The 25,939-nt window shown below is 38.1% G+C and overlaps 3 protein-coding genes and 1 pseudogene across 4 annotated transcripts in view; 2 read left to right on the plus strand and 2 right to left on the minus strand.

The window, feature by feature from the left end:
• The window catches only part of LOC148944914 (tubby-related protein 3-like), a 197,710-nt gene that overhangs the window by 163,265 nt on the left and 8,506 nt on the right, over positions 1 to 25,939 (minus strand). The window lies entirely within an intron of this gene.
• LOC148944915 (protein CFDP2-like) lies at positions 17,640 to 18,902 on the plus strand. The gene has a single exon (XM_089098893.1). The coding sequence runs from the start codon at positions 17,640 to 17,642 to the stop codon at positions 18,900 to 18,902; it is 1,263 nt and encodes a 420-aa protein (XP_088955019.1).
• LOC148944916 (uncharacterized) lies at positions 18,939 to 19,406 on the plus strand. Its single transcript, XM_089098894.1, has one exon. It carries the CDS (start codon positions 18,939 to 18,941, stop codon positions 19,404 to 19,406), a length of 468 nt encoding a protein of 155 aa, XP_088955020.1.
• LOC148944917 (uncharacterized) lies at positions 23,454 to 24,062 on the minus strand (annotated as a pseudogene).

Below are 25,939 nucleotides of genomic sequence, written 5' to 3' on the forward strand. Positions count from 1 at the left end.
GTTTAGCATGGTCGAAAATATGATAACTATATCTTTCAGGATTACTTAATCCCCCGAAGTCCCCGGGGGGAGGGCTGAAAGTTATCAACTTTACCCAAGGTTAACATACAGTATTGGTTATTGGGAAGTATACAGACGTTTTCAGGAGGGATTTTTTTCTGGTAGGTGGCTGGGGGTGTGTCGGGGGTTTATATGGGAGGATCTTTCCATGAAGCAAATTTTCATGGGGGAAGGGACATTGCTATGAAGGGGGCGCCGGATTTCCCAGCATTATTAAAGAAAAAGATCAGAAATTAAATATAACAAAGATTTTCTCATCTGAAAGTAAAGAGCAAGATAAAAACTTAAAACGAACAGAAAATATTATGTATATGATTGGGTTCACTCCCTAGTCAATACCTGGCTTTTTAAGCCAAAGATTTTTAAGTACTATCATAGGAGTTATTTATTCCAATTATCAGAATATGTGCTTCAGGGGTCATTTTACAAGAAATGGAACAGAATTCGAACGTTAGCGTAAAGAACAAGGTGTTGACTAGAAGCCGAACCCCCTAACATACGTATTAAAAACCTATGAATATAGAAGTTCGTTACATTAGTTAATTCGTAAGTTACGTATATTTATTACTAATAAAAACGTTCGTAAATAAAATTAAACAAATTTCGAGAAAGCCATTTAACCAAATAAAAGTCAAATTAAAATGCAAATTTTGTTTTAATTATTCATGTACGGTGAGCCAAAATCAAAACCTGCGTTAATTCAAAAACGTTCAAAAATTCAATAAAAAAAAACAGTTTTTTTTAACTGAAAGTAAGGAACGACGTCAAAACTTAAAATGAACAGAAATTATTCCGTATATGAAAGGGGCTGTCCCCTTCTCAAAGCCTCGCTCTTTACGCTAAAATTTGACTTTCTCACAACTCTATTTTTTTAAACAATAAAAAACTTTAGCGTAAAGAGCGAGGCGTTGAGGAGGGGACAGCCCCTTTCATATACGGAATAATTTCTGTTCGTTTTAAGTTTTAACGTCGTTCCTTACTTTCAGTTAAAAAAAAAACTTTTTATTCAATGGCGAACAAAACCAGACTGTGTGACACACATCATGATTAGCAAATCACCGATGGGCACTTACGCTTTTAGATAGTTTATGGGGGGGGGGGGGGGTAGCACTAGTGTAATGTGATAATTTCTGGTAGTGCAAGGCACTATTGCAAGGTACTTCGTTAAAAAGGGGTTATTGTAAATACTTCGGAAGGAACTCATTCAATTGGAAATTGAAAGTTCTAGCGCCCTTTTTAAGAGCCAAAATTCATAATAGGACAGTAGAGATGGGGGTTCTACTCCTACTGGGGCTCCATATATGGGCATAGAACCACGTGGTTTATGGACTTTGTCAGTAAGAATTTGAAAAACAGGAACTTTGTCACATTTATGGATGGTTTTATGGATTTTGTCAGTGAGAATTTGAAAAAACAGGAATTTTCTCACATTTATGGATGGTTTTATGGACTTTGTCAGTGAGAATGAAAAAACAGGAACTTTGTCACATTTATGGATGGTTTCATGGATGGTTATGTGTGTTGATTATTTGATGTTTTTATGGATTATTTAGTCTAATGGGGGCAGGTCAATGACATTTCCTTCTTGTTGTTGCCCGATGCAAATGCCAAGGTCAATGTTGATATTGTTGTTCAAGCCAGATGTTATGATCCGAAAATAGTATCTGTTGTTGTTATTCGAGCCAGATGTTGTTGTCGTTCGAAGCAAAGTTAATGACATTTCTTTCCTGTTTGAGGCAGATGTTATGACCCAATTTGTTGTTGTTATTTGAGCCAGATGTTGTTGTTGTTGTTATTCGAGGCAGATGTTACGAGTTTCCGGGAAACAGTATTTGTTATTGTTGTTTCCAAGCCAAATGTTATGAGTTCCCGGGAAACAGTTAATTAATGTCTGACAGATGACGTCAAGTTAATTAATGACTTTACATTTCCAACCAGAATTGTCTCCGAGACAAAGTTTTGATCACACATGATGTCATGATTGATTGATTGACACGAAAGGGGAATTAATTTGTTGTTCTAAAGAGAATTGATTCACGAAAGGGAAATTAATTTGATGTTTCTAACAAGAGAATCGTTTCCGAGCAGACGTTTTGATCTTAGCGCGCGAAAAGGTTTCCAAATAATTTGAAATGCATTGGCGCAGAGATGCCAAACAAAAGGAACATGCCGAAATTCCGTTTAGGGATAATTTTGGCGAAACCGTTTTAGCTATTTTATGGAACTATTACGGCGAAACAGCTAGAGACATTTTAAAAGATGATTTTTGAAGAGATTTTGGAAGAGAATTTGAGTGTGGTCGTTATAATACACAAGTTTCAATTGAACAGTGTTGTGAGGTCCTCTACCCCAACCCCAAAGGTTCCGATCCCCCTACCACAACCCCGAAGGAAGCCACCGGTCCTCAAAGGTCCCCCAGGCTCCCAAAGGCCCTCACCCGGTCCCCAAAGGTCCACCGGGCTCCCACAGGGACCCCAGACCCCCACCGGACCCACCGGGCCCCACAGGGCCCAATCGGTGCTCTAGGGCCCCCCCGGACCCCCACCGGTCCTCCATCCGGCCACCCCGGCCCTCTCCCTCGCCCCAAGGTCCACCGGGCTCCTACCGGGCCCCATCCCAGCAAACTGCACTACCCGAGCCCACCCAGGTCCTCCTCCCGACCCCAACGGCCCACTCCCAGGCCCAAAGGTCCCCCCGGCCCCCCCCGGCCTCCCGAGCCTCAAAAGACCATACCCGAGCCCCCCAAAGGCCCTCACCAGTCCCCCAAGGACCACCAGACTCCCCCAAGCCCACCACCGGGCCCCAAAGGCCCTCCCCGGGCTCCCAGGGCTCCCAACGGGCCCCGATTGCTCTACCCCAACCCCCAAGGAAGCCTCCGGTCCTCACAGGTCCCCCAGGCTCCCGACGGACCCACTGGACCCCCAAAGGCCCTCACCTGGTCCCCAAAGGTCCACCGGGCTCCCACAGGGACCACCGGACCCCCACAGGGTCCCCCGGACCCCACCGTTCCTCCCCCGGTCCTCCCGGGGCGACCCGGCCCCCACCGGACCCTCCGAACCCCCCAGGGCCCAATCGCTGCTCAAGGGCTCCCCGGACCCCCAAAGGCACTAACCTTGTCCCCAAAGGTCCACCGGGCTTCTAAAGGACCAATCGGGCCTCAAGGACCCTCTCAGACGTGCAAAGACCCTCCCCAGACCCCCAACGGCTCACCCCGGTCCCCAAAGGTCCCCTCAGGCTTCCATATGACCCCTCCACCCCTCACGGGCCCCTGGATCCCCCAACGCCCTCCCCCGCCCCCTCCCAAGAAACCCCTCGCCCTTTTTAACACGTTTTATTGCTTTATTATATCCTTTTAGAAAAAGTTCCTTTCATAATGTCCCTCCTAAACCCATTTTCCAACTTGAAGTACGTATCTTTTTCACCCACTTTCTCAATGAAAAAGAAATTAGTTTTTAATCAATTCTAATTTTCCAAATAATATAAAAATTTTCCACTTTAGTTCAGATCTGTCTCGAAGAGATGAAAAATTTTAAATACTGTACCAAATTGTTCGCAGAAGATAAAAAAAGTTCAAGTTTTCTTCGGAATTTTACCAAAGAACGAGCTCCAATTCTAATTTCTCCAGAGAAAACAAAAATCTTTCACTTCAGTTCTATATTTCACAACGAAATAAATAAATTTAGAGTACAATTCTAAATTTTTCGGTGGAAGATAGAAAAAGTAATACCATACCTGTGAATATTTTCACGGAAGATAAAAAGTTCTAGTTCAATTTTCAATTTCCTCAACGAAGTGAAGAAAGTTGCAAGCTCTAGTCTGAATTTTAGCAAAGAACATGCTTCAATTCTAATTTTGACAGAGAAAATAAAACTCTTCCTCTTCAGTTCCTTATTTCACAAAGAAAAAAAGAAATATAATGTGAAATTCTAAATTTTTCGAAGGACGATAGAAAAAGCACTACCTTACTTGTGAATATTTCCACGGAAGATAAAAAGTTCTACTTCAATTTACAGTTTCATCAATTAAGTCAAGGAAAGTTCAAGTTCTCTTCTGAATTTTACTAAAGAACAAAATTCAATTCTAATTTCACCAGAGAAAATAAAAATCTTCCACTTCAGTTCTCTATTTCACAAAGACATAAAGAAATTTAAAGTTCAATTCTAAATTTTTCGGTGGAAGATAGAAAAAGTAATACCATACCTGTGTATATTTTCACGGAAGATAAAAAGTTCCAGTTCAATTTACAGTTTCCACAATGAAGTCAAGGAAAGTTCAACTTCTCTTCTGAATTTTACTAAAGAACAAAATTCAATTCTAATTTCACCTGAGAAAATAAAAATCTTCCACTTCAGTTCATTATTTCACAAAGACAAAGAAATTTAAAGTACAATTCTAAATTTTTAGGAGGAAGATAGAAAAAGTAATACAAGACTTGTGAATATTTTCCCGGAAGATAAAAAGTTATAGTTCAATTTAAAATTTTCTCGACGAAGTGAAGAAAAATTCAACTTCTCTTCTGAATTTTACCAAAGAATAAAATTCAATTCTAATTTCACCAGAGAAAATAAAAATCTTCCACTTCAGTTATTTATTTCACAAATAAATAAAGAAATTTAAAGTTAAATTCAAATTTTTCGGTGCAAGATAGAAAAATTAATACCAGACTTGTGACTATTTTCCCAGAACATAAAAAGTTCTAGTTCCATTTATAATTTTCTCAATGAAGTGAAGAAAAGTTCTAGTTTTCTTCTGAATTTGACCAAAGAACACAATTCAATACTAATTTCACCAGAGAAAATAAAAATCTTCCACTTCAGTTCTCTATTTCACAAAGACATAGGGAAATTTAAAGTTCAATTCTAAATTTTTCGGTGGAAGATAGAAAAAGTAATACCAGACTTGTGAATATTTTCCATGAAGATAAAAAGTTCTAGTTCAATTTAAAATTTACTCAACGAAGTAAAGTAAAGTTCAAGTTCTCTTCTGAATTTTACAAAATAACACAATTCAATTCTAATTTTTTCAGAGAAAAAAAAAATCTTCCACTGCAGTTCCTTATTTCGAACAGACATAAAGAAATTCAAAGTTCAATTCTAAATTTTTCGATGGAAGATAGAAAAAGTAATACCATACTTGTGAATATTTTCCCGAAAGATAAAAAGTTCTAGTTCAATTTACAATTTTCTCAATGAAGTCAAGGAAAGTTCAAGTTCTCTTCTGAATTTTACTAAAGAACAAATTCAATTCTAATTTCACCAGAGAAAATAAAAATCTTCCACTTCAGTTCTATATTTCACAAAGACATAAAGAAATTTAAAGTACAATTCTAAATTTTTCAGAGGAAGATAGAAAAAGTAATACCATACTTGTGAATATTTTCCCGGAAGATAAAAAGTTCTAGTTCAATTTACAGTTTTCTCAACGAAGTGAAGAAAAATTCAAGTTCTCTTCTGAATATTACCAAAGAACAAAATTCAATTCTAATTTCACCAGAGAAAATAAAAATCTTCCACTTCAGTTCTTTATTTCACAAAGACATATATAAATTTATAGTTCAATTCAAAATTTTTCGGTGGAAGATAGAAAAAGTAATACCATACCTGTGTATATTTTCACGGAAGATAAAAAGTTCTAGTTCAATTTACAGTTTCCACAATGAATTCAAGGAAAGTTCAAGTTCTCTTCTGAATTTTACCAAAGAACAAAATTCAATTCTAATTTCACCAGAGAAAATAAAAATCTTCCACTTCAGTTCTTTATTTCACAAAGACATAAGCACAAGCTATTTTCTTGCGAAAACACACAAAATCAGAAAAAATGTTCAATGTTCCTTAAGCACCTACGCAATTAGGCTTAAATGAAGATATTTATGCAGAGTTTCAACTCGATATGGCTAAGTTTGCTAAAAACAAGCTATTTTCTTGCGAAAACACACGGAATTAGAAAAAATATTGTTAGGTTAGGTTAAGTTAGATTAGGTTAGGTTAGCCTACGTACGCGCGCATATAGGTTAAGTTAGGTTAGATTAAGTTAGATTAGGTTAAGTTAGGTTAGGTTAGGTTAGATTAAGTTAGGTTAGGCTAGGTTAGCCAACATACGCGCGCGTATGTAGGCTAACCTAGCCTAACCTAACTTAATCTAACCTTACCTAACCTAACCTTAGCTTGTTTTTAGCAAACTTAGCCATATCGAGTTGAAGCTCTGCATAAATATCTTCATTTAAGCCTAATTGCGTAGTTGCTTAAGGAACATTGAACATTTTTTCTGATTTTGTGTGTTTTCGCAAGAAAATAGCTTGTTTTTAGCGAACTTAGCCATAGCGAGTTGAAACTCTGCATAAATATCTTCATTTTTAGTCTAATTGCATAGGTACTAAAGGAAAATTGAGCATTTTTTCTGAGTTTGTGTGTTTTCACAAAGATAATAGCAAGTTGAACTAGAACTTTTTATCTTCCGGGGAAATTTAAAATTGAAGTAGAACTTTTTATCTTCCGTGAAAATAATCACAAATACGGCATTAATTTTTCCATCACCCACCGAAAAATTAGAATTGAACTTTAAATTTCTTTATGTCTTTGTGAAATAAGGACCTGAAGAGGAAGATTTTTGTTTTCTCTGAAAAAATTAGAATTGAAGCATGTTCTTTAGTAAAATTCAGAAGAGAACTTAAACTTTCCTTGACTTCGTTGAGAAAATTTTAAATTGAACTAGAACTTTTTATCTTCCGTGAAAATATTCACAAGTATGGTATTACTTTTTCTATCTTCCATCGAAAATTTTAGAATTGAACTTTGAATTTCTTTATGTCTTGTGCGAAATAAGGAACTGAAGTGGAAGATTTTTATTTTCTCTGGAGAAATTAGAATTGAAGTGTGTTCATTGAGAAAATTCAGAAGAGAACTTGAACTTTCCTTGACGTCGTTGAGGAAATTTTAAATTGAACTATAACATTTTATCTTCCGTGAAAATATTCACAGGTATGGTATTACTTTTTCTATCTTCCACCGAAAAATTTAGAATTGTACTTTAAATTTCTTTATGTCTTTGTGAAATAGAGAACTGAAGTGGAAGATTTTTATTTTCCCTGGTGAAATTAGAATTGAATTTTGTTCTTTAGTAAAATTCAGAAGAGAACTTGAACCTTTCTTCACTTCGTTGAGGAAATTGTAAATTGAACTAGAACTTTTTTTTTTCCGTGAAAATATTCACAAATATGGTATTGCTTTTTCTATCTTCCACCGAAAAATTATATTTGTGCTTTAAATTTATTTATGTCTTTGTGAACTAAAGAACTAAAGAGGAAGATCTTTATTTTCTCTGAAAAAATTAGAATTGTATCGTGTTCCTTTGTAAAATTCAGAAGAAAACTTGAACTTTCCTTGACTTCATTGAGGAAACTGTAAGTTGAACTAGAACTTTTTATCTTCCGGGAAAATATTCACAAGTATGGTATTGCTTTTTCTATCTTCCGTCGAAAAATTTAGAATTGAACTTTAAATTTCTTTATGTCTTTGTGAAATAAAGAACTGAAGTGGAAGATTTTTATTTTCTCTGGTGAAATTAGAATTGAATTTCGTTCTTTAGTAAAATTCAGAAGAATACTTGAACCTTTATTAACTTCGTTGAGGAAATTTTAAATTGAACTAGAACTTTTTATTTTCCGGGAAAATATTCACATGTATGGTATTGCTTTTTCTATCTTCCACCGAAAAATTTAGAATTGAACTTTAAATTTCTTTATGTCTTTGAGAAATAGAGAACTGAAGTGGAAGATTTTTATTTTCTCTGGTGAAATTAGAATTGAATTTTATTCTTTTGTAAAATTCAGAAGAGAACTTGAATTTTTCTTCACTTCGTTGAGAAAACTGTAAATTGAACTAGAACTTTTTATCTTCCGTGAAAATATTCACTAGTATGGTATTGCTTTTTCTATCTTCCTCCGAAAAATTTAGAATTGTACTTTAAATTTCTTTATGTCATTGTGAAATAAATAACTGAAGTGGAAGATTTTTGTTTTCTCTGGTGAAATGAGAATTGAAGCGTGTTCTTTGGTAGAATTCAGAAGAGAACTTGAATTTTTCTTCACTTCGTTGAGGAAACTGTAAATTGAACTAGAACTTTTTATCTTCCGTGAAAATATACACAGGTATGGTATTACTTTTTCTATCTTCCACCGAAAAATTTAGAATTGAACTATAAATTTCTTTATGTCAGTGTGAAATAAAGAACTGAAGTGGAAAATTTTTATTTTCTCTGGTGAAATTAGAATTGAATTTTGTTGTTTGGTAATATTCAGAAGAGAACTTGAATTTTTCTTCACTTCGTTGAGAAAATTTTAAATTGAACTAGAACTTTTTATCTTCCGGGAAAATATTAACAAGTATGGTATTACTTTTTCTATCTTCCTCCGAAAAATTTATAATTTAAATATAAAGGTATTTATTTCTGTGTTAAATAGAGAACTGAAGTGGAAGATTTTTATTTTCTCTGCTGAAATTAGAATTGAATTTTGTTCTTTAGTAAATTTCAGAAGAGAACTTTAACTTTCCTTGTCTTAGCTGAGGACATTGTAAATTGAACTAGAACTTTTTCTCTTCCGGGAAAATATTCACATGTATGGTATTAATTTTTCTATCTTCCACCGAAAAATTTAGAATTGAACTTTGAATTTCTTTATGTCCTTGCGAAATAAGGAACTGCAGTGGAAGATTTTTGTTTTCTCTGAAAAAATTAGAATTGAATTTTGTTCTTTAGTAAAATTCAGAAGAGAACTAGAACTTTCCTTTACTTCGTTGAGAAAATTTTAAATTGAACTAGAACTTTTTATCTTCCGTTAAAATAATCACAGGTATGGTATTACTTTTTCTATCTTCCACAGAAAAATTTATAATTTAACTATAAATTTCTTTATGTCTTTGTGAAATAGAGAACTGAAGTGGAAGATTTTTATTTTCTCTGAAAAAATTAGAATTGAATTTTGTTCTTTAGTAAAATTCAGAAGAGAACTTGAAGCTTTCTTCACTTCGTTGAGGAAATTGTAAATTGAACTAGAACTTTTTATTTTCCGGGAAAATATTCAAAAGTATGGTATTGCTTTTTCTATCTTCCACCGAAAAATTTAGAATTGAACTTTAAATTTCTTTATGTCTTTGTGAAATAAAGAACTGAAGTGGAAGATTTTTATTTTCTCTGGTGAAATTAGAATTGAATTTTATTCTTTGGTAAAATTCAGAAGAGAAGTTGAATTTTTCTTCACTTCGTCGAGAAAATTTTAAATTGAACTAGAACTTTTTATCTTCCGGGAAAATATTCACAAGTATGGTCTTGCTTTTTCTATCTTCCTCCGAAAAATTTAGAATTGAACTTTAAATTTCTTTATGTCTTTGTGAAATAGAGAACTGAAGTGGAAGATTTTTATTTTCTCTGGTGAAATTAGAATTGAATTTTGTTCTTTAGTAAAATTCAGAAGAGAGCTTGAACTTTCCTTGACTTCATTGAGGAAACTGTAAATTGAACTGGAACTTTTTATCTTCCGTGAAAATATACACAGGTATGGTATTACTTTTTCTATCTTCCACATAAAAATTTAGAATTGAACTTTACATTTCTTTATTTCTTTGTGAAATAGAGAACTGAAGTGGAAGATTTTTATTTTCTATGGTGAAATTAGAATTGAATTTTGTTCTTTAGTAAAATTCAGAAGAGAACTTGAACTTTCCTTGACTTCATTGAGGACACTGTAAATTGAAATAGAACTTTTTATCTTCCGTGAAAATAATCACAAGTATGGTATTAATTTTTCTATCTTCCACCGAAAAATTTAGAATTGAACTTTAAATTTCTTTATGTCTTTGTGAAATAAAGAACTGAAGTGGGAGATTTTTGTTCTCTCTGAAAAAATTAGAATTGAAGCGTGTTCTTTAGTAAAATTCAGAAGAGAACTTGAACCTTTCTTCACTTCGTTGAGGAAATTGTAAATTGAACTAGAACTTTTTATTTTCCGTGAAAATATTCACAAGTATGGTATTACTTTTTCTATCTTCCACCGAAAAATTTAGAATTGAACTCTAAATTTCTTTATTTCTTTGTGAAATAAAGAACTGAAGTGTAAGATTTTTGTTTTCTCTGGAGAAATTAGAATTGGAGCATGTTCTTTGGTAAAATTCAGAAGAAAACTTGAACTTGTTTTATCTTCTGCGAAAAATTTGGAACAGTATTTAAAATTTTTCATCTCTTCGAGACAGATCTGAACTAAAGTGGAAAATTTTTATATTATTTGGAAAATTAGAATTGATTAAAAACTAATTTCTTTTTCATTGGGAAAGTGGGTGAAAAAGATAAGTACTTCAAGTTGGAAAAAGGGTTTAGGAGGGACATTATGAAAGGAACTTGTTCTAAAAGGATATAATAAAGCCATAAAATGTGTTAAAATTGGAGGGGGGGTTGTTGGGCGGGGTCGGGGGAGGGGGTTGGGGGATCCAGGGGCCCTTGAGGGGTGGAGGGGTCATTGGGGAGGCTGAGGGTACCTTTGGGGACCGGGGTGAGCCTTTGGGGGTCTGGGGAGGGTCTTTGCACGTCTGAGAGGGTCCTTGAGGACCGACTGGTCCTTTGGGAGCCCGGTGGACCTTTGAGGACCAGGTGAGGGCCTTTGGGGGTCCGGGGAGCCCTGGTGCAGCGATTGGGCCCTTTGGGGCCCGGAGGGTCCGTTGGGGGTCTGGGCGACCCTTGCGGACCTGGGGAGGCCCTTTGGGGTCCGGTGGTCCCGTGTGGGTGGCGGTGGGCCATTTGGGAGCCCGGTTGACCGGGGAGGACTAGTGGAGGGCCTTGGGGGCTCGAGGGGGGCCTTTGGGAGTCTGGGGGACCTGTGAGGACCGGAAGGCCAACTTCTGTGGTGTGGTCGAGCGCTCTGTGCCCGTTGGGAGCCCTGGGAGACGCGGGAGGGCGGTTGGGGACCAGGGGAGGGCGTGTGGGGGTCTGGTGGACCTTTGGGAACAGGTGAGGGCCTTTGGGGGGCTCGGGTATGGTCTTTTTAGGGTGTGGGGCCCTTTGGGTGCCTGTGGACCTTGGAGGACCGGGTGAGGGCCTTTGGGGACTGGTGGAGGACCTTTGGAGGCTCGGGTATGGCCTTTTTAGGGTCTGGGGGCCTTTAGGAGCCCGGTGGACCGTTGGGCCCGGGAGTGGGGCTGTGGGGCCGGGTGGAGGACCGGTGGGGGTCCGGGGGCCCTTGAGCACGGATTGGGCCCTTTGGGGCCCGGTGGGTCCGTTGGGGGTCTGGGGTCCCTTTGGGAGCCCGGTGGACCTTTGGGGACCGGGTGAGGGCCTTTGGGAGCCCGGGGTACCTTTGCGGACCGCTGGCTTCCTTCGGAGTTGTGGTAGGGGGGTCGGAACCTTTGGGGTTGGGGTAGAGGACCTCACAACACTGTTCAATTGAAACTTGTGTATTATAACGACCACACTCAAATTCTCTTCCAAAATCTCTTCTAAAATCACCTTTTAAAATGTCTCTAGCTGTTTCGCCGTAATAGTTCCATAAAATAGCTAAAACGGTTTCGCCAAAATTATCCCTAAACGGAATTTCGGCATGTTCCTTTTGTTTGGCATCTCTGCGCTAATGCATTTCAAATTATTTGGAAACCTTTTCGCGCGCTAAGATCAAAACGTCTGCTCGGAAACGATTTTCTTGTTAGAAACAACAAATTAATTTTCCTTTCGTGAATCAATTCTCTTTAGAACAACAAATTAATTCCCCTTTCGTGTCAATCAATCAATGATGACATCATGTGTGATCAAAACTTTGTCTCGGAGACAATTCTGGTGGAAATGCAAAGACATTAATTAACTTGACGTCATCTGTCAGACATTAATTAACTGTTTCCCGGGAACTCGTAACATTTGGCTTGGAAACAACAATAACAAATACTATTTCCCGGAAACTCATAACATCTGGCTCGAATAACAATAACAACAACATCTGGCTCCAATAACAACAACAAATTCTATTTCCGGATCATAACATCTGCCTCAAACAGGAAAGAAATGTCATTAACTTTGCTTCGAACGACAACAACATCTGACTCGAATAACAACAACAGATACTATTTTCGGATCATAACATCTGGCTTGAACAACAATATCAACATTGACCTTGGCATTTGCATCGGGCAACAACAAGAAGGAAGTGTCATTGACCTGCCCCCATTAGACTCAATAATCCATAAAAACATCAAATAATCAACACACATAACCATCCATGAAACCATCCATAAATGTGACAAACTTCTTGTTTTTTCATTCTCACTGACAACATCCATAGAACCATCCATAAATGTGACAAAATTCCTGTTTTTTCATTCTCACTGAGAAAATCCATAAAACCATCCATAAATGTGACAAACTTTCTGTTTTTCAAATTCTCACTGAGAAAGTCCATAAACCACGTGGTTCTATGCCCATATAAGGTGCCCCAGTAGGAGTAGAACCCCCATCTCTACTAAGGACAGCCAACCCCCTTCCTATACCCCTTTATTCCCAAAGCACAATCAATCAAAATTTTGAAATATCAATTTTGCCCAGTCTAGTTGAATAACCCAATAAATATGTTTCTAAAGACGTAAACCCCCACAGACCTCAGGGCAAGGGCTGTAAGTCATGTAATTTGCCCATTGTTTACACATAGTATTTGTTATTTGAAGGAGGGTGGTATTTTAGACCTTTAGTGTCCAAAAGGGCCAAGAGCAGGTAGAGCTTATAGAGAATGTTGAGGAGATATTGAACTAAATCAAAACAAGTTATGTGCATGCAGGCTGTCAAAAGGGTGTAACTCATGAATGACTGAAGGTATTAAGTTGGAACTTTCAGAGAATGATGAGAAGGGTGATCAATTGAACATAAAGGCAATATTTGCAGGCTACTATTACTACTACCACTAGTACTGCTACAACAACTACAGCTTCTGTAGCAACTACAACTAAGACTGAGGATATTGAGGAGAACTTTTGAGGAAATATTGAGGGCAACCAAGTTGAACTAAATCAAAACACACTGTGTACATATAGATAGATTATCAAAAGGTATCAGATAGATCTTACGAACAGCTTGGCATATCAAGCTGAAACTTCCAGGGCATGATGAGTTGGATCTTCAACTCACCATAAGGAAATATGTGTATACTACTTCTGCAGCTAATGCTACTGCTACTACTGCCACTACTACCACTAATATAACTCTATTACAGCTATTCCTACTGCTAATACTATGACACCAGCACTATTAAGGCTAAGGGTATGAAGATGAAAATTTAAGAGCATATTGAGGGGAAAGTTGAACTAAATCAAAACAAACTATGTGCATGCAGGTTGTCAGAAGGGCATATCTCACAATTAACATGGGGCAGGTGTCTTGTTATCTGAGTGTTCAAGCAAATATATAAAGGATGGCTCTTAAAGGGAATAAAAAAATTGTCAAAAAGAGTACTTACTGAAAATTCCCCAACCATAAGATTAGAAAGCAACATAAAAACAACAACATGGGTTTCAACGTATTTTGATGTTTGCGCTTATTGCAAGTGAGCTGGCATGCTTAATGATTTGCAGAAAATTATTAATCACATGGAGTATGTTAAAGTAATTCTATAAATCAAATTAAAAAATCTTGAGATAGGATACTTAAACCAAAAGTACTTATATTTTATCAGTATTTCAAATCTGATGGGATATTAGAGTATTACTGCAACCAGATAATAATGTCAAGGAAGGCATTAAATAGGAAATTATTATTTAGTGATTAAACTTGGATTTCTTTATATGAAGGGAGGGGGTAAGTTCGGAAGGGCAGAGAATGGGAGATCTTGCAGTAGTAACTACAAAATTTAAGCTTTGTCTTTCTGTTCCATACTTCTGAACTCAGAAGGTATCGATTGCAATTTTCTTTGAAAGTATTACATGGGCTTTTGCAGATGGGATTCTTTCACAAATGTGAGGATTGGAGTGAGCAGTTATCTTTTAATGAATTTTAATCTAAAAAACAAGTTTCTGAAAAAGAACTTTTCCAGATACAAAGTAAATAGCTATACAAAAACCTAAGGAATACACAAAACAAAATCCTATAATAGTCCAAAATTTAAAACAGCCAGAAAGCACTATCAATGAATAAATCAAACTCAAACAAAAAGAAATAAAAACATAAAGATAAGAGAAATTGATAAATATGGATGAATAAATCCTAAAACGAGTAAAAATTAAAATGGGTAGTTAAATCAAACTTAAAACAAACCGAAATTACAACAAACAGTAGTAAGGCTACTGCCCCCACCCCTCTAAATTTTCTAAAGGGTGCTACATCATTTGCTGTTTATAGAAAACTCTAAGTATTTTCAACAGAAACTATATTGCTTTTAATTTGTCAAAATACTAATGAAAAATTAAAATAAAATAAGCATAATAATCAAGACAACTAGAAAGAATTAACAAAAATAACTTGAGCATTTAATAGAAAATGACATCAATTCCTAGAAATCTAGGCAATTTAAGATTTTTTTTTTCAATAGCATTTGTTGATTTTTCAACATTATAATTATAAAAGAAAAAGATTTAAACATACTTGGTTTTGGGTAAAGTGCAAATGGTGCAATACTCTTTAGAAATTTTAAAGGGGGAGCAGTAACCTTAGCCCTGATTTTAGCAATTCCTGTCTGTTTGAAGTCTGGATTGATTATTAATTTCAATTTCACTAGTTTTAGGATTTAATTATTTATCTATATTAATATACGTTATCTTTGTTTTAAGTGGTTACTTATTTTAATTTACGTTCATTGTTGGGTTCGTTTATCAATTGATAGTAACTTCTGGTAGTTTTATAATACTTTATTAGGTAGCTTCATGAATCAGGTAGATTCATTATAAGACTTAATTTCTGCTAATTTTCAGTTTTCAAATGGCTCTTCTTTTTTTCTTTGAAAAATTTTTGCTTTGGAAGACAAGATATTATTTAATTTCAGTTCGTTTTTATTGCTGCAATTTTATCATTAGGTAATATTATTTATATTAGTGTCAGTTTGACAACTTGCATGCACATACTGTCTTTATGTTTAGTTCAAAATCCCCCTAAAAAGTCCATGAAATTTCACCTTAATACCCTTAGCTGTCATGCTCTGTTTACACACTGGACAGTGTCTTTTGATTCAGCTCAATAGCCCCCTTAGGATTCCCTGAAAATTTCAACTGTAATATTCTCGCCTTTCTGTTCTAGAAAACCTGGCTTTCTATGTCAAAAGAATAAACGTTAAGACTTTCTACATGGTGTCAGAAATCCTTTAAAACAAGATGGAAGCCAATGTCCCATACCCTGCAATGGAATGAACAAGTGATAACCTCAAAGAGGCATGGATAAGATTCAAGAATCATGCAAATCTGATGTTCCAAGGACCCCTTAGTGGAAAGACAGAAAAAGTACAATGTGCCTTCCTGCTGATCTGGCTTGGAGATAAAGGGCGAGACATTTTTAGTACCTTTACAACTACAGCTGAAGAACAGGACAAAATTGAGCCTTAAATAGACAAGTTTAGTAAATATTTCCTCCCTCAGTGCAGTACAGTGTTTGCAAGATATCTCTTTCATAAACATTATCAACGAGATGGTGAACCAGTGGATCAATACATAACTGATCTGAATCTTTTGGCTCGTGAATGTGCATATTCCACAACAGCCATAAGAGATAAAATGGTAAGAGACCGACTTGTATGTGGCGTCTCATCAGCAAAAGTCAGAGAGAAACTCCTCCAAGCAGGTTCCAATCTATCTCTGTCACAGGCAATTATTATAGTGCGAACAAATTTAGAAACTCAGGTGCAGCTCAGGACTATGTCACAGCCCGATACATGCCCAATCTATCTCTGTCAGCCCGATACATGCACAGCCCAATCTATCTCTGTCACAGGCAATTATTATAGTGCGAACAAATTTAGAAACTCAGGTGCAGCTCAGGACTATGTCACAGCCCGATACATGCCCAATCTATCTCTGTCAGCCCGATACATGCACAGCCCAATCTATCTCTGTCACAAGCAATTACTATAGTGCGAACAAATATAGAAACCCAGGTGCAGCTCAGGACTATGTCACAGCTCGATACATGTGGCAGCCAAGCTTATCAAGAAACAGGCATAAAGCATGAAGTGGATTTTGTCAGGAGGGCAAAGAAATTAAACCAAGCCCCTCCAGGATTCACCTTCCCACAAATTCCCCGTAAAAGGAATAATATGCAGTAACTGCGACAAACCAAACCACTTCATAAACGCATGCAAAAGCAGCAAAAAGGTGGTGAACGTAGTAAATCAACAACGTCAAGCATACGAGCATCAACCTGACAGCAATGACGAGCTCTTCATTGACACTATAAACATGAACAAAGGTGACAATCAGCCATATGTGAAGCTCACGATCAGTGAGCACATCATTATCACTTTGAAAATTAACATGGGTGCCCAGGCAAACATCATACCTGACATTAATTAAGCTGATACTGACAGTTGACAACTCAAAAATCTCAAAATCAACCCAAATAGAGGAATTCCAAGACATATTCTAAGGTATAGGACAGCTCGAAGGCGAGAGTCACATAAGACTCAAAGAAGCAGCCGAACCTAAGGCTGTACCAGCCGGACGCATCCCAATATCCCTCTAGGATAGGTTCAAGAAGGAACTAGATAGGATGGAAGCAAATGGGGTCATCGGAAAGGTTACTTACCCCACAAATTGGGTAAATTCTGCAGTTGTGGTCGAAAAGGCTGACAAAAACCTCCAGGTCTGCATCGACCCATAGGACCTGAACAAGGCTATCAAAAGACCCCACCACCTAATGCCCACATTTGACGAAGCAATATTGCAACACTTTGGTGCTAAATTTTTCACAAAGCTGAACGCCCGTCATGGATACTGGTCTCTCGTCCTTGACAACGAGTCATCGCAACTACCAACATTCAACACTCCGTACGGCCAATACATGTTCAAACGCATGCCGTTGGGTTGATTTCAGCGCACTGAAAAAAATTCAAATGAATATACTGAAAAAAATCTGCATTGTCAGTTTAATATACACATGCTGCTATTTATTCCTTAGAATCTTAATTAATTTTTCATTTCTTAAAGTTAGAAAAGTGAATACATTTAAAAGAAAATTTTTCAGTAAAGTACAAATTAAAATCTGGCTTTTAGAAAGCTCGGGATATAAAACCCTACTCATATTAATGAGTCCCCAGGTGGCGGATAGGGTTTCCCCTATCCAGGTGGCGGACCCAGTTCCTGGTGGTCCTTAAACATAACTGGGACCACCAACTGTGGGGTCAAACACAGTTAAGTAGGAACTAAGGCCCCTTTTATGGATCTGTGCTGGACCCACCGGCGCGTCGACACGTCCCGACAGAGTCAAACCCTAGTCCCAGCTATGGGTAAATAGTCAGCGAACAGAAAGCTGAAAGGGCGGAGTACTCTCAAGATGGAGGAACTCGGCCACCTGCAAAGGAAAGAGAGGAGTGGCTAGCCGCTGACCTAAAATAGCCATGATACCCTCTACTTTCAAATGTTATGGATCAGTTCAAAACAAAGAGACGAAACCATGCTACCGCGTCCGGGGTAACCGACAGAAGGCAAGATATAATAGCGAATGATAATGATGATGATAATGTTACCGCGTACGGGGGAGCCGACGATCTGACGACTTCAGACGAAGATATGCAAACTCGCCAGATGATGACGAATCCCATTGAGGATGATAGCACTCTACCAGGAGAAACCCTTATTCTCACCCAGAAAGCCCCGTTCTACCTAGGTACTTTGAATGTGCGAACTTTGGCAAAGCCTTGGAAACTACAGTTAATTGTCAAGGAGCTCCAGAGGTGCAGATGGGACGTTATTGGCCTCTCGGAAACTCACTTACCTGGTTCAGGAGAACAACGACGCGGTGACATCATGCTTTCGTACTCTGGTAGATCTGATGGCAAACACCGACAAAGCGTTGGCTTTCTCCTGTCACGCGAAGCGAAGCGTGCAATCATAGACACAAAGTTAGTCTCAGAGCGCCTTATGATGATTTGGCTGCGAGCGAAAGTACAAAACATCACCGTCATCCAAGTGTACGCCCCTGGCTCCTCCAGACCTAAAGAAGAAGTTGACACCTTCTATCAACAGCTTCAGTCTCTAACTGATGAAGTCCCAAAGAAACATCTCCTCGTAGCAATGGGTGACTTCAATGCTATCACCAGAGAAGCTACACAACTTGACAGCAATGTCTTAGGCAGATTCGGTTTTGGGAGGCGAAACGCACGTGGGGAGCGTCTAAATGAGTTCTGCAGGGATAATGATCTCTTTGTTACGAACTCAATGTTCAAACATAGAAAGAGAAGAAAGGCAACTTGGATATCACCAGATGGAAAGATGACAAATCTGATCGATTATGTCCTCATCTCAAAACAGTCGAAGTCGTCTGTCACAAATACCACCACCTTGTCTGGAGGAGATTTCAATTCGGATCATGTCCTTTTAATGAGCACATTGGCAAAACTCCGGCTCAAAACACTTCCTGTAAAGAAAAATAAGATCCCAAGATTCCGCACCAATAAACTGAAAGAACCCACCACACGCACCACTTTCCTGCAGTCGCAAGAAGAAAGTCTTAGTCCTGCATTTGAGTCACTCCCGTCGAACATAACCCCTGACATCTTAGATGCCCTAGTTGAAAAACTGAACACAGCACTCATAGATACAGCAAATGAAATCTTAGGCCTCAAACCTAAAACAGAGGAGCCTTGGATCACAGATGAGATCCGAGATCTTTGTGACCAAAAGTGACGGGCTTGCAACAAGCAGGACCAAGAAAGTAGGGACATGTATAATCGGATACAGCGGACGGTACACAAAAAGATTCGGAAAGCCCTTAGAGATTACCTCCGGGAGAAGTACGAGTCCTGCGAAAAGGATTTCAAATCAGGAAGCAGCCACAGAATGTACAAAACAGTCAAAGAACTCTTCACGAAAAAGTCCACCATCGCTGCTAGCGTCCTGGAAAAGGGCGGTAAGCTCCTCAGTGACAGCGAGGCTATTAAAGACAGATGGAAAAGTCACTTCGAAGAGAAACTGAATCCGCTTCATGCCTGCAACCCTACTGTACTATCAGGATTCCCCAAATTGGAATGCGACTCTAGCCCCCCACCTTTAATTAGTGAAGTAAAAGAGGCCATTCACAGTCTCAAGAAAAATAAAGCCCCAGGCCCTGATGGTATCCCTGCCGAACTGCTTAAAGTTGGGTCTCCTCTGCTAGAGGACCTACTACATAAAGTGGCTGACGCCGTGTAGTCAACAGGCCATTTCCCAAAAGCATGGGCGAAGGCAGTCATTGTACCGCTCCACAAGACAGGCCCTAAAAACGACTGTGAGAATTACCGGCCCATAAGCCTTACAAGTCATCCAGCCAAAGTCATAACAAGGATCCTTTTAAACCGAATCAGAGCCATAACAGACCTCATCATCAGCGACTATCAGGCTGGTTTTTGCCCTGGAACACCGACCAGATCTTTGTAGTGAGGCAACTCGCAGAAAGGTACCTTGAATCTGGCAAAGAAATCCTCCAACTATTCATTGATTTTAAGCAGGACTTCGATCTAGTTTGGCGAAACGGACTTTGACATATACTAACCCACTATGGCGTTCCTGAAAATATAGTCAACATAGTCAAAATTAAGTATGACAATTACCGTGGCTGTGTTCAGACCCCAGAAGGCGAAAAAGAAGAGTTTGCTACAACTTCGGGCGTGCTACAAGGCTGCATACTTTCACCGCAACTTTTCAAGTTCTTTTTTACATGCCATACTTTCCCTGCTTGAGAACAATGTAGGAGTGACCGTTAACGGTACAAACATCGATACCCTAGCTTATGCTGACAACCTCGACAAGCTAGCAGGAACTGAGTCCAGTGTACAAGCCTAAACCTCCGAACTTCAAACAGCCGCAAATAGCTTTGGTATGTTCATAAGCCCAAAGAAGACCAAAGCGATGCGCACCACAACAGACCCAAACCCATCCCCTGTTCATGTCGTAGTAAGTGGCGAAGAAGTCGAGTCGGTGACCAAGTTCGTGTACCTAGGGAGCCTTCAAGAGGCTACTCCCCCTCTTTAAAAATAAACACCTATCTATGCAACTGAAACTTCGATTTTTCGACCCTCTAATCATACCTGTCGCCATATACGCCTGCGAAACGTGGACACTGAAGGTCAAATATGAACGCAGAATTTCGGCTTTCGAGACATAATGCCTCCGACGCATTGCCGGAATCACATACCAAGACAGAGCATCAAATGAAGACCTTCGGAAGCAGCTGAAGCGGGAAACTACTATTCTCCAAAAAGTGCGCCTGCAGCAGCTTAGGTGGCTGGGCCACTTACAGCGAATGGAGAACTCGCGCCTGCCAAAAGTTGCCTTCGAAGGAAGGGTCCACGATAGCCGCGCACCTGAAAGACCTAGAAAGAGATGGGGTGAGAAATTCGAAAGTGACCTTTTATTCCTTCTGAGACAACCTGACGACCGGACTTCGTACAGGAAACTGATCCAGAAATATGTGAAGGAGATGGCCCCAACACGACCCTTGAGGACGTCCTGGGCATAAGTAAGTAAGTAACTCAGTAAGTAATTTCTGCTCATTTTGAGTTTGACTCTTATTTATTTTGATTTCTGTTTGTTTTGGGTTTCACTTATTTATTGATACTGATTTTTGGTAGTTGTATTTATGGTAGATTATTTGATTCTATTTTTATTCATTTTGGTTTAATGGAGTTTTTGGTTTAATGGAGTTCTTTACCTTTTTTTTAAAACTTATTTTGTTGAAAAAGTTTTTTTTAATTAATTTTTGTTCGTTCGACATTCACATAGTCTTTTTCAGGGAGAAAGACTGGGCCTCTTCTAAAGTTAAACAACTATCCCTTCCCCAATGAGCTCCCTCTGAAGTTTATACGACCATGCTTTCTATAAAAAACCTTATACGTCCTCAGGGCATAGCTTACAACCCTTACCCTGAGGGCTGGGGGTTTTGTTATGCTCAAAAACATAATTTCAAGACCGTTCTGATACGCTGAACAAAATGGCTATCTCAAAATTTTGATTAATAATAATAATAATAATTTATTTATAACCCACTGCACAAACAATGTGATAAAAAGTGGAGTAAAGAGAAAAAAGAAGAAAAACAAACACACACAGCATTTAAAGTAAATAAACAAATAAAAAGAACATTCAGTTAAACAAACGAATAATAATAATATATTTCTTACCACTTACAAAAGGAAAAAAAGTAAAGCACCAGAAAAGAAAAAAAACTACAAATAAGCAAAAAATACACAAAAAAGAAACAACAAATTAGCTAAACATGCGAATAAAACGATGGTTAGAACCAAGACGGATAGGTGCATCATCAATTAATTTCGACCTTAATTTTTCCACGGAAAGAACAAAATCTGTTGCCTGATACTGACTCATTAACCTCTGGTTCCAGAATGATCACGGTAAATAAGTAAAAACTTGCAATAGCGATAGTAATCCGTCTTGACACTTTTTACGTCACCTTTGTTCAGAAGCATATATGCACCAGAGCAAAATAACACGAATGGTCGCAAAAACTCGAGTACAGCTTTGTTAGCGCTTGTCGCCGGAAATGTCCACAATTTCCAACAATTTTAGAACATCCCAGTATAAGCTTATTCTTAATATCACAAGTTGTCTGAAACCAATTTAATGAATTGCAGACAGAGATCCCGAGCCATCGAAAAGAGGTGACGAGGTATAGAAAAAGAGCTGCAATTCAAAGGATGAGATAAACTAATCCCATTAAAAATAATATATTCACATTTATCAACATTAAGGAATAACCCAATACTTGCAAATGCAGCGGCAACGGATCGGGCAGAACGCGTTAAACCAAACTCAGTTCGGCTAATAAGAAGCAAGTCGTCAGCATAAGCCAAGTATGATGTCTGTGAATCCCGTAAGGCAAGAACTACGTATACCAAAAAAAACATATTCAATAGAAGCAATAAAGATATGGGGAGAGAGAACTCCCCTGCCTCACTCCACACTTAACTGGTATATGTCCGAAAAAAATCCCCACTTCCTGACTTTAATCTTAGATATGAATTTGAATACCAAAACTTTCGAACAAGAATCACACACGCATTCACACCGAGTTGACTAATGGCACAGAAAGCTTGGGCATGGCAAATATATCGAATGCTTTAGATATATCAAGGGTACAAAAATGAAGACTATAACTATTTCGAGTGGCTTCCTTAATAAGCTGCGCTAAAACGCGGTGAGCATGTTGACAACTCAAACCTGACCTGAATCCAAACTGGTTAGCCTCATAATTTGCAAATTCATCAATGTGTGGAAGCAATACATAATCAAATGATTTACTTAGAGTACAGGCGACAGTAATTGGCCTATACGAATTACATGAATGTAGATCTTTTCCTTCTTTTAGTATAGAAGTAATGCTCCCACATAAAAATGAATCCGGGACAGTAGACCTAGAAAGGCACATTTGAAATAACAACTGGAGATGCAATACAATTTCAATGGAAAGCGGATCAAGATGAGCCACACAAATACTATCAAGGTGACAAGCCTTTGACTTCAACCGTCGAAGAGATTTCACAATATTGGATTTTTCAACAGGAATAATATGTCTTTGGCTCACCCTACTAGGAAGAACATTTGCCAGTAAAGCAGAAAAACGGCTATGAATAGCATAATTAATCCTGGAAACGAAGCGTGTATAGTGATTAATCCACGACATTCTTGGAATAATATCACTGGAGAAAGGATCTTCAAGTTTTGATGCATTCAGCACTCTTTTCCACTGTTTACCATTAGACGGGAATTCAGCACCCGAAAACCGAACTGCACGAACATGACACTTATAAGCCGATTTTATTTTCTGCTTGGTGCTAAAAGCTTGCCCACTAGAAGGTCTATCGCAAGCAATCCACAACTTTAACCAAAACTTGGCTTGGTTCTTAATTTTCTGAAGTTCCAGATCACACTTCCAAAAAGTCTTGCGGGTGTTAAGATAGCTCAACTTTTCTTCCAGGGTTGGCACTTTATCTTTAGTTCGTTGATGATAAACGAACACACAAAGATTTCGCGACCGTTCATTTATGAAGGCGCCCAGTAGCGTTCTTAACAAGAGCTTGGAGAGGGGGACAACGAAAACTAAATGCCACATGATCACCTCCACAATTTGCACATTTTATGAGATTTTTAAAATGGGTTTCCTTGCGGTACTCATGAGGACCGGATCATCTGGAACATTTATGGGAGGTACTGGGACAGTTAGCAATGAGATGCTTAGAGCAATTAGACGAGCAAATAGAGAGCAATTAGACATTGATGTCCAACAATTTTATCAATCACAGCTTTTCGTTTCGACGGATTGTCAAGATCACGTGCGGTTTTTGTGATAACGATTGTCGCTTTATACGTTCAACTGGAATAGGAGCACCATCGTCCCTTAGGAACCCAGGGAAATGTAGATCATAAGCTGTCACCTTGTCTTTAATTTGCAGCTCAGTCTGTTGAAGAGCATTAATTTTTGCTGTGAGCCTAGAATAGGCTATTGCAGGTAAAGATGGAACCTCTGTGGGGGAACGTATCATGAAAACGAACAGGATGGGATTAGACCCAGTTTTCATTCTCTGAATCAGTTCTAGCATGTCCTTCAGGTGATTCATTGGAGCATTTGGTCCAGTACGTTTAGGACAAGCCTCCGAAATCAACAGCTTTTCCCCCTTTCGCAATATCACAATTTCGCAATTTCTTCCCTTTTGCAATATCAGTCAGCTCAAAAAAATCTACAGCTGATTTCAAAACAACTGCATCTTCTGCTCCTCTCTCCAAATTATACTGAAGACAGTTCAGAACAGGGGAATACACTAAACAGTCTGATGGTCCAAAATCAAAGTCCATTTTTTGTACACATTTATTAATCTAAAAGAGTAATAAGTTTATCAGTAAAACAAAGCGTCTACTAATGTCTAATTTCTTGCTAAAAAATAGTCAGACAAGTTTCACATAATATCACTATAAGTGACCTTCATTTGTTGACTGATAATAAAATAAGTTCATAAAAACTTGCCAAACAGCTTTTATTTGAAATCCAAAGAAGTTATTCATTGTTCACTGAATGAATGCTATTTCAAGACTGAAGATCGGAAGTGTTTGGGGAAATTATGGGCGTGGGAAGGGGCATTTGCCCTTTAATCACTTTTTACTAACAAAAAAGGCACTAGTCTTCTCAATTTCCAATCGAATGAGCCCTTTTTGAATCTCCTACAACAAAACTTTCTATAAGAATCTTATATGCCCCAAAGGCATAACTTACAACCCTTGTCCTGAGGCTTATGGGGGGAGGATTGTCATCCTCAAAGACATAATTTCCAGACCTTTCAACTAAGTTGAACAAAACGGCCATATTAAAATGTTGACTAAAATGTTTGGCGAATGATGGGTGTGAGAGGGGGTTTAGTTACCCTCAAATCAATTTCGACTATTAAAAAGGGCACTAGCCATCTCAATTTCCAATTGAATGAGCCCCTTTTGAAGTTTCTACAATAGCGCTATCTATACAAACCTTATATGACACCAGGGTAAAACTTACAACCTTTGCCCCTGGGGGCTCTGGGGGGTTTGTTATCCTCAAATACATAATTTCCAGAGCTTTCAACTACGTTGGAAAAATAGCTATCTCAAAATTTTGGTCGGATGTTTTTGGGGAAATGGAGGGTGTGAGAGGGGGGTTAGTTGCCCTTCAATCACTTTTGACTATTAAAAGGGCACTAGTCCTTTCAATTTTCAATTGAATGAGCCTTTTTTGAAGTTTCTACAACATTGCGTTCTATAAAAACCTTACATGCCCCTAGGGCATGACTTACAACCCATGCCCTGAGGGCTTTTGTGGTTGTTATCCTCAAAGACAAAATTTCCCGAACTTTAAACTACGTTGAAAAAATAGATATCTCAAAAATTTTGATTGTATGTGTTTGGAGAAATGGTAACAAGATTATCAACAAGATTATTAATATAAACTAAAAACAAAAGTGGTCCAAGCACAGAGCCCTGTGGGACACCTTTCAAAATAGGCAAGGAAGAGGAAGAAGTACCATTAACCGAAACACACTGAGATCTCCCTGAGAGGTAAGACCTAAACCATTCAAGTGGGACTCCATGCACTCCAAATCAAGATAATTTAGACAAAAGAACAGAGTGAACGACCATATCAAATGCCTTTGAAAAGTCAAGAAATAGACCCAAAACACACAAGCCCTTGTCAAGGTTAACACGCACAAACTCTGTTGCATCTGAAAGTGCATGCAAGGTAGAAAAATTGGGACGAAAGCCATACTGTGGTTAGTTATGAGAGAATTACCTGCAGTCGTATTAGTACTAAATACAAATGAAGAGAGTCTACAATACACTACTTTTTCAACAACCTTAGAAATTACAGGAAGGAGAGAAATAGGTCTATAGTCTGAAATTAAAGATGAATCACCTTTTTTAAACAAAGGTACAACATTAGCAACCTTAAATAATTGAGGAAAAACACCAGAAGAAAGAGAGAGATTAGTTATGTGTGAGATGGGGTTAGAAACAAACTGACCAATTTTTGTAAGAACATTACAGCTCAAACCAAAACCATCAACTGAACGGCTACTTGAAAGCTGAGAAATAATGTTAGAAATTTCGGTATCACTGCATGGAAAAAGGAAAAATGACTTTTCTGCAAAGGGAAAACTACTTACTCTGCTGTAGGGTGGATTAGGAACTGAAGGAAGTGAGGTGAAATA

Source organism: Artemia sp. Qi Xiang Cuo, chromosome 13 (genome assembly GCF_049724085.1).
Source record: "Artemia sp. Qi Xiang Cuo chromosome 13, ASM4972408v1, whole genome shotgun sequence".
NCBI classification, from domain to species: Eukaryota; Metazoa; Arthropoda; class Branchiopoda; order Anostraca; family Artemiidae; genus Artemia; species Artemia sp. Qi Xiang Cuo.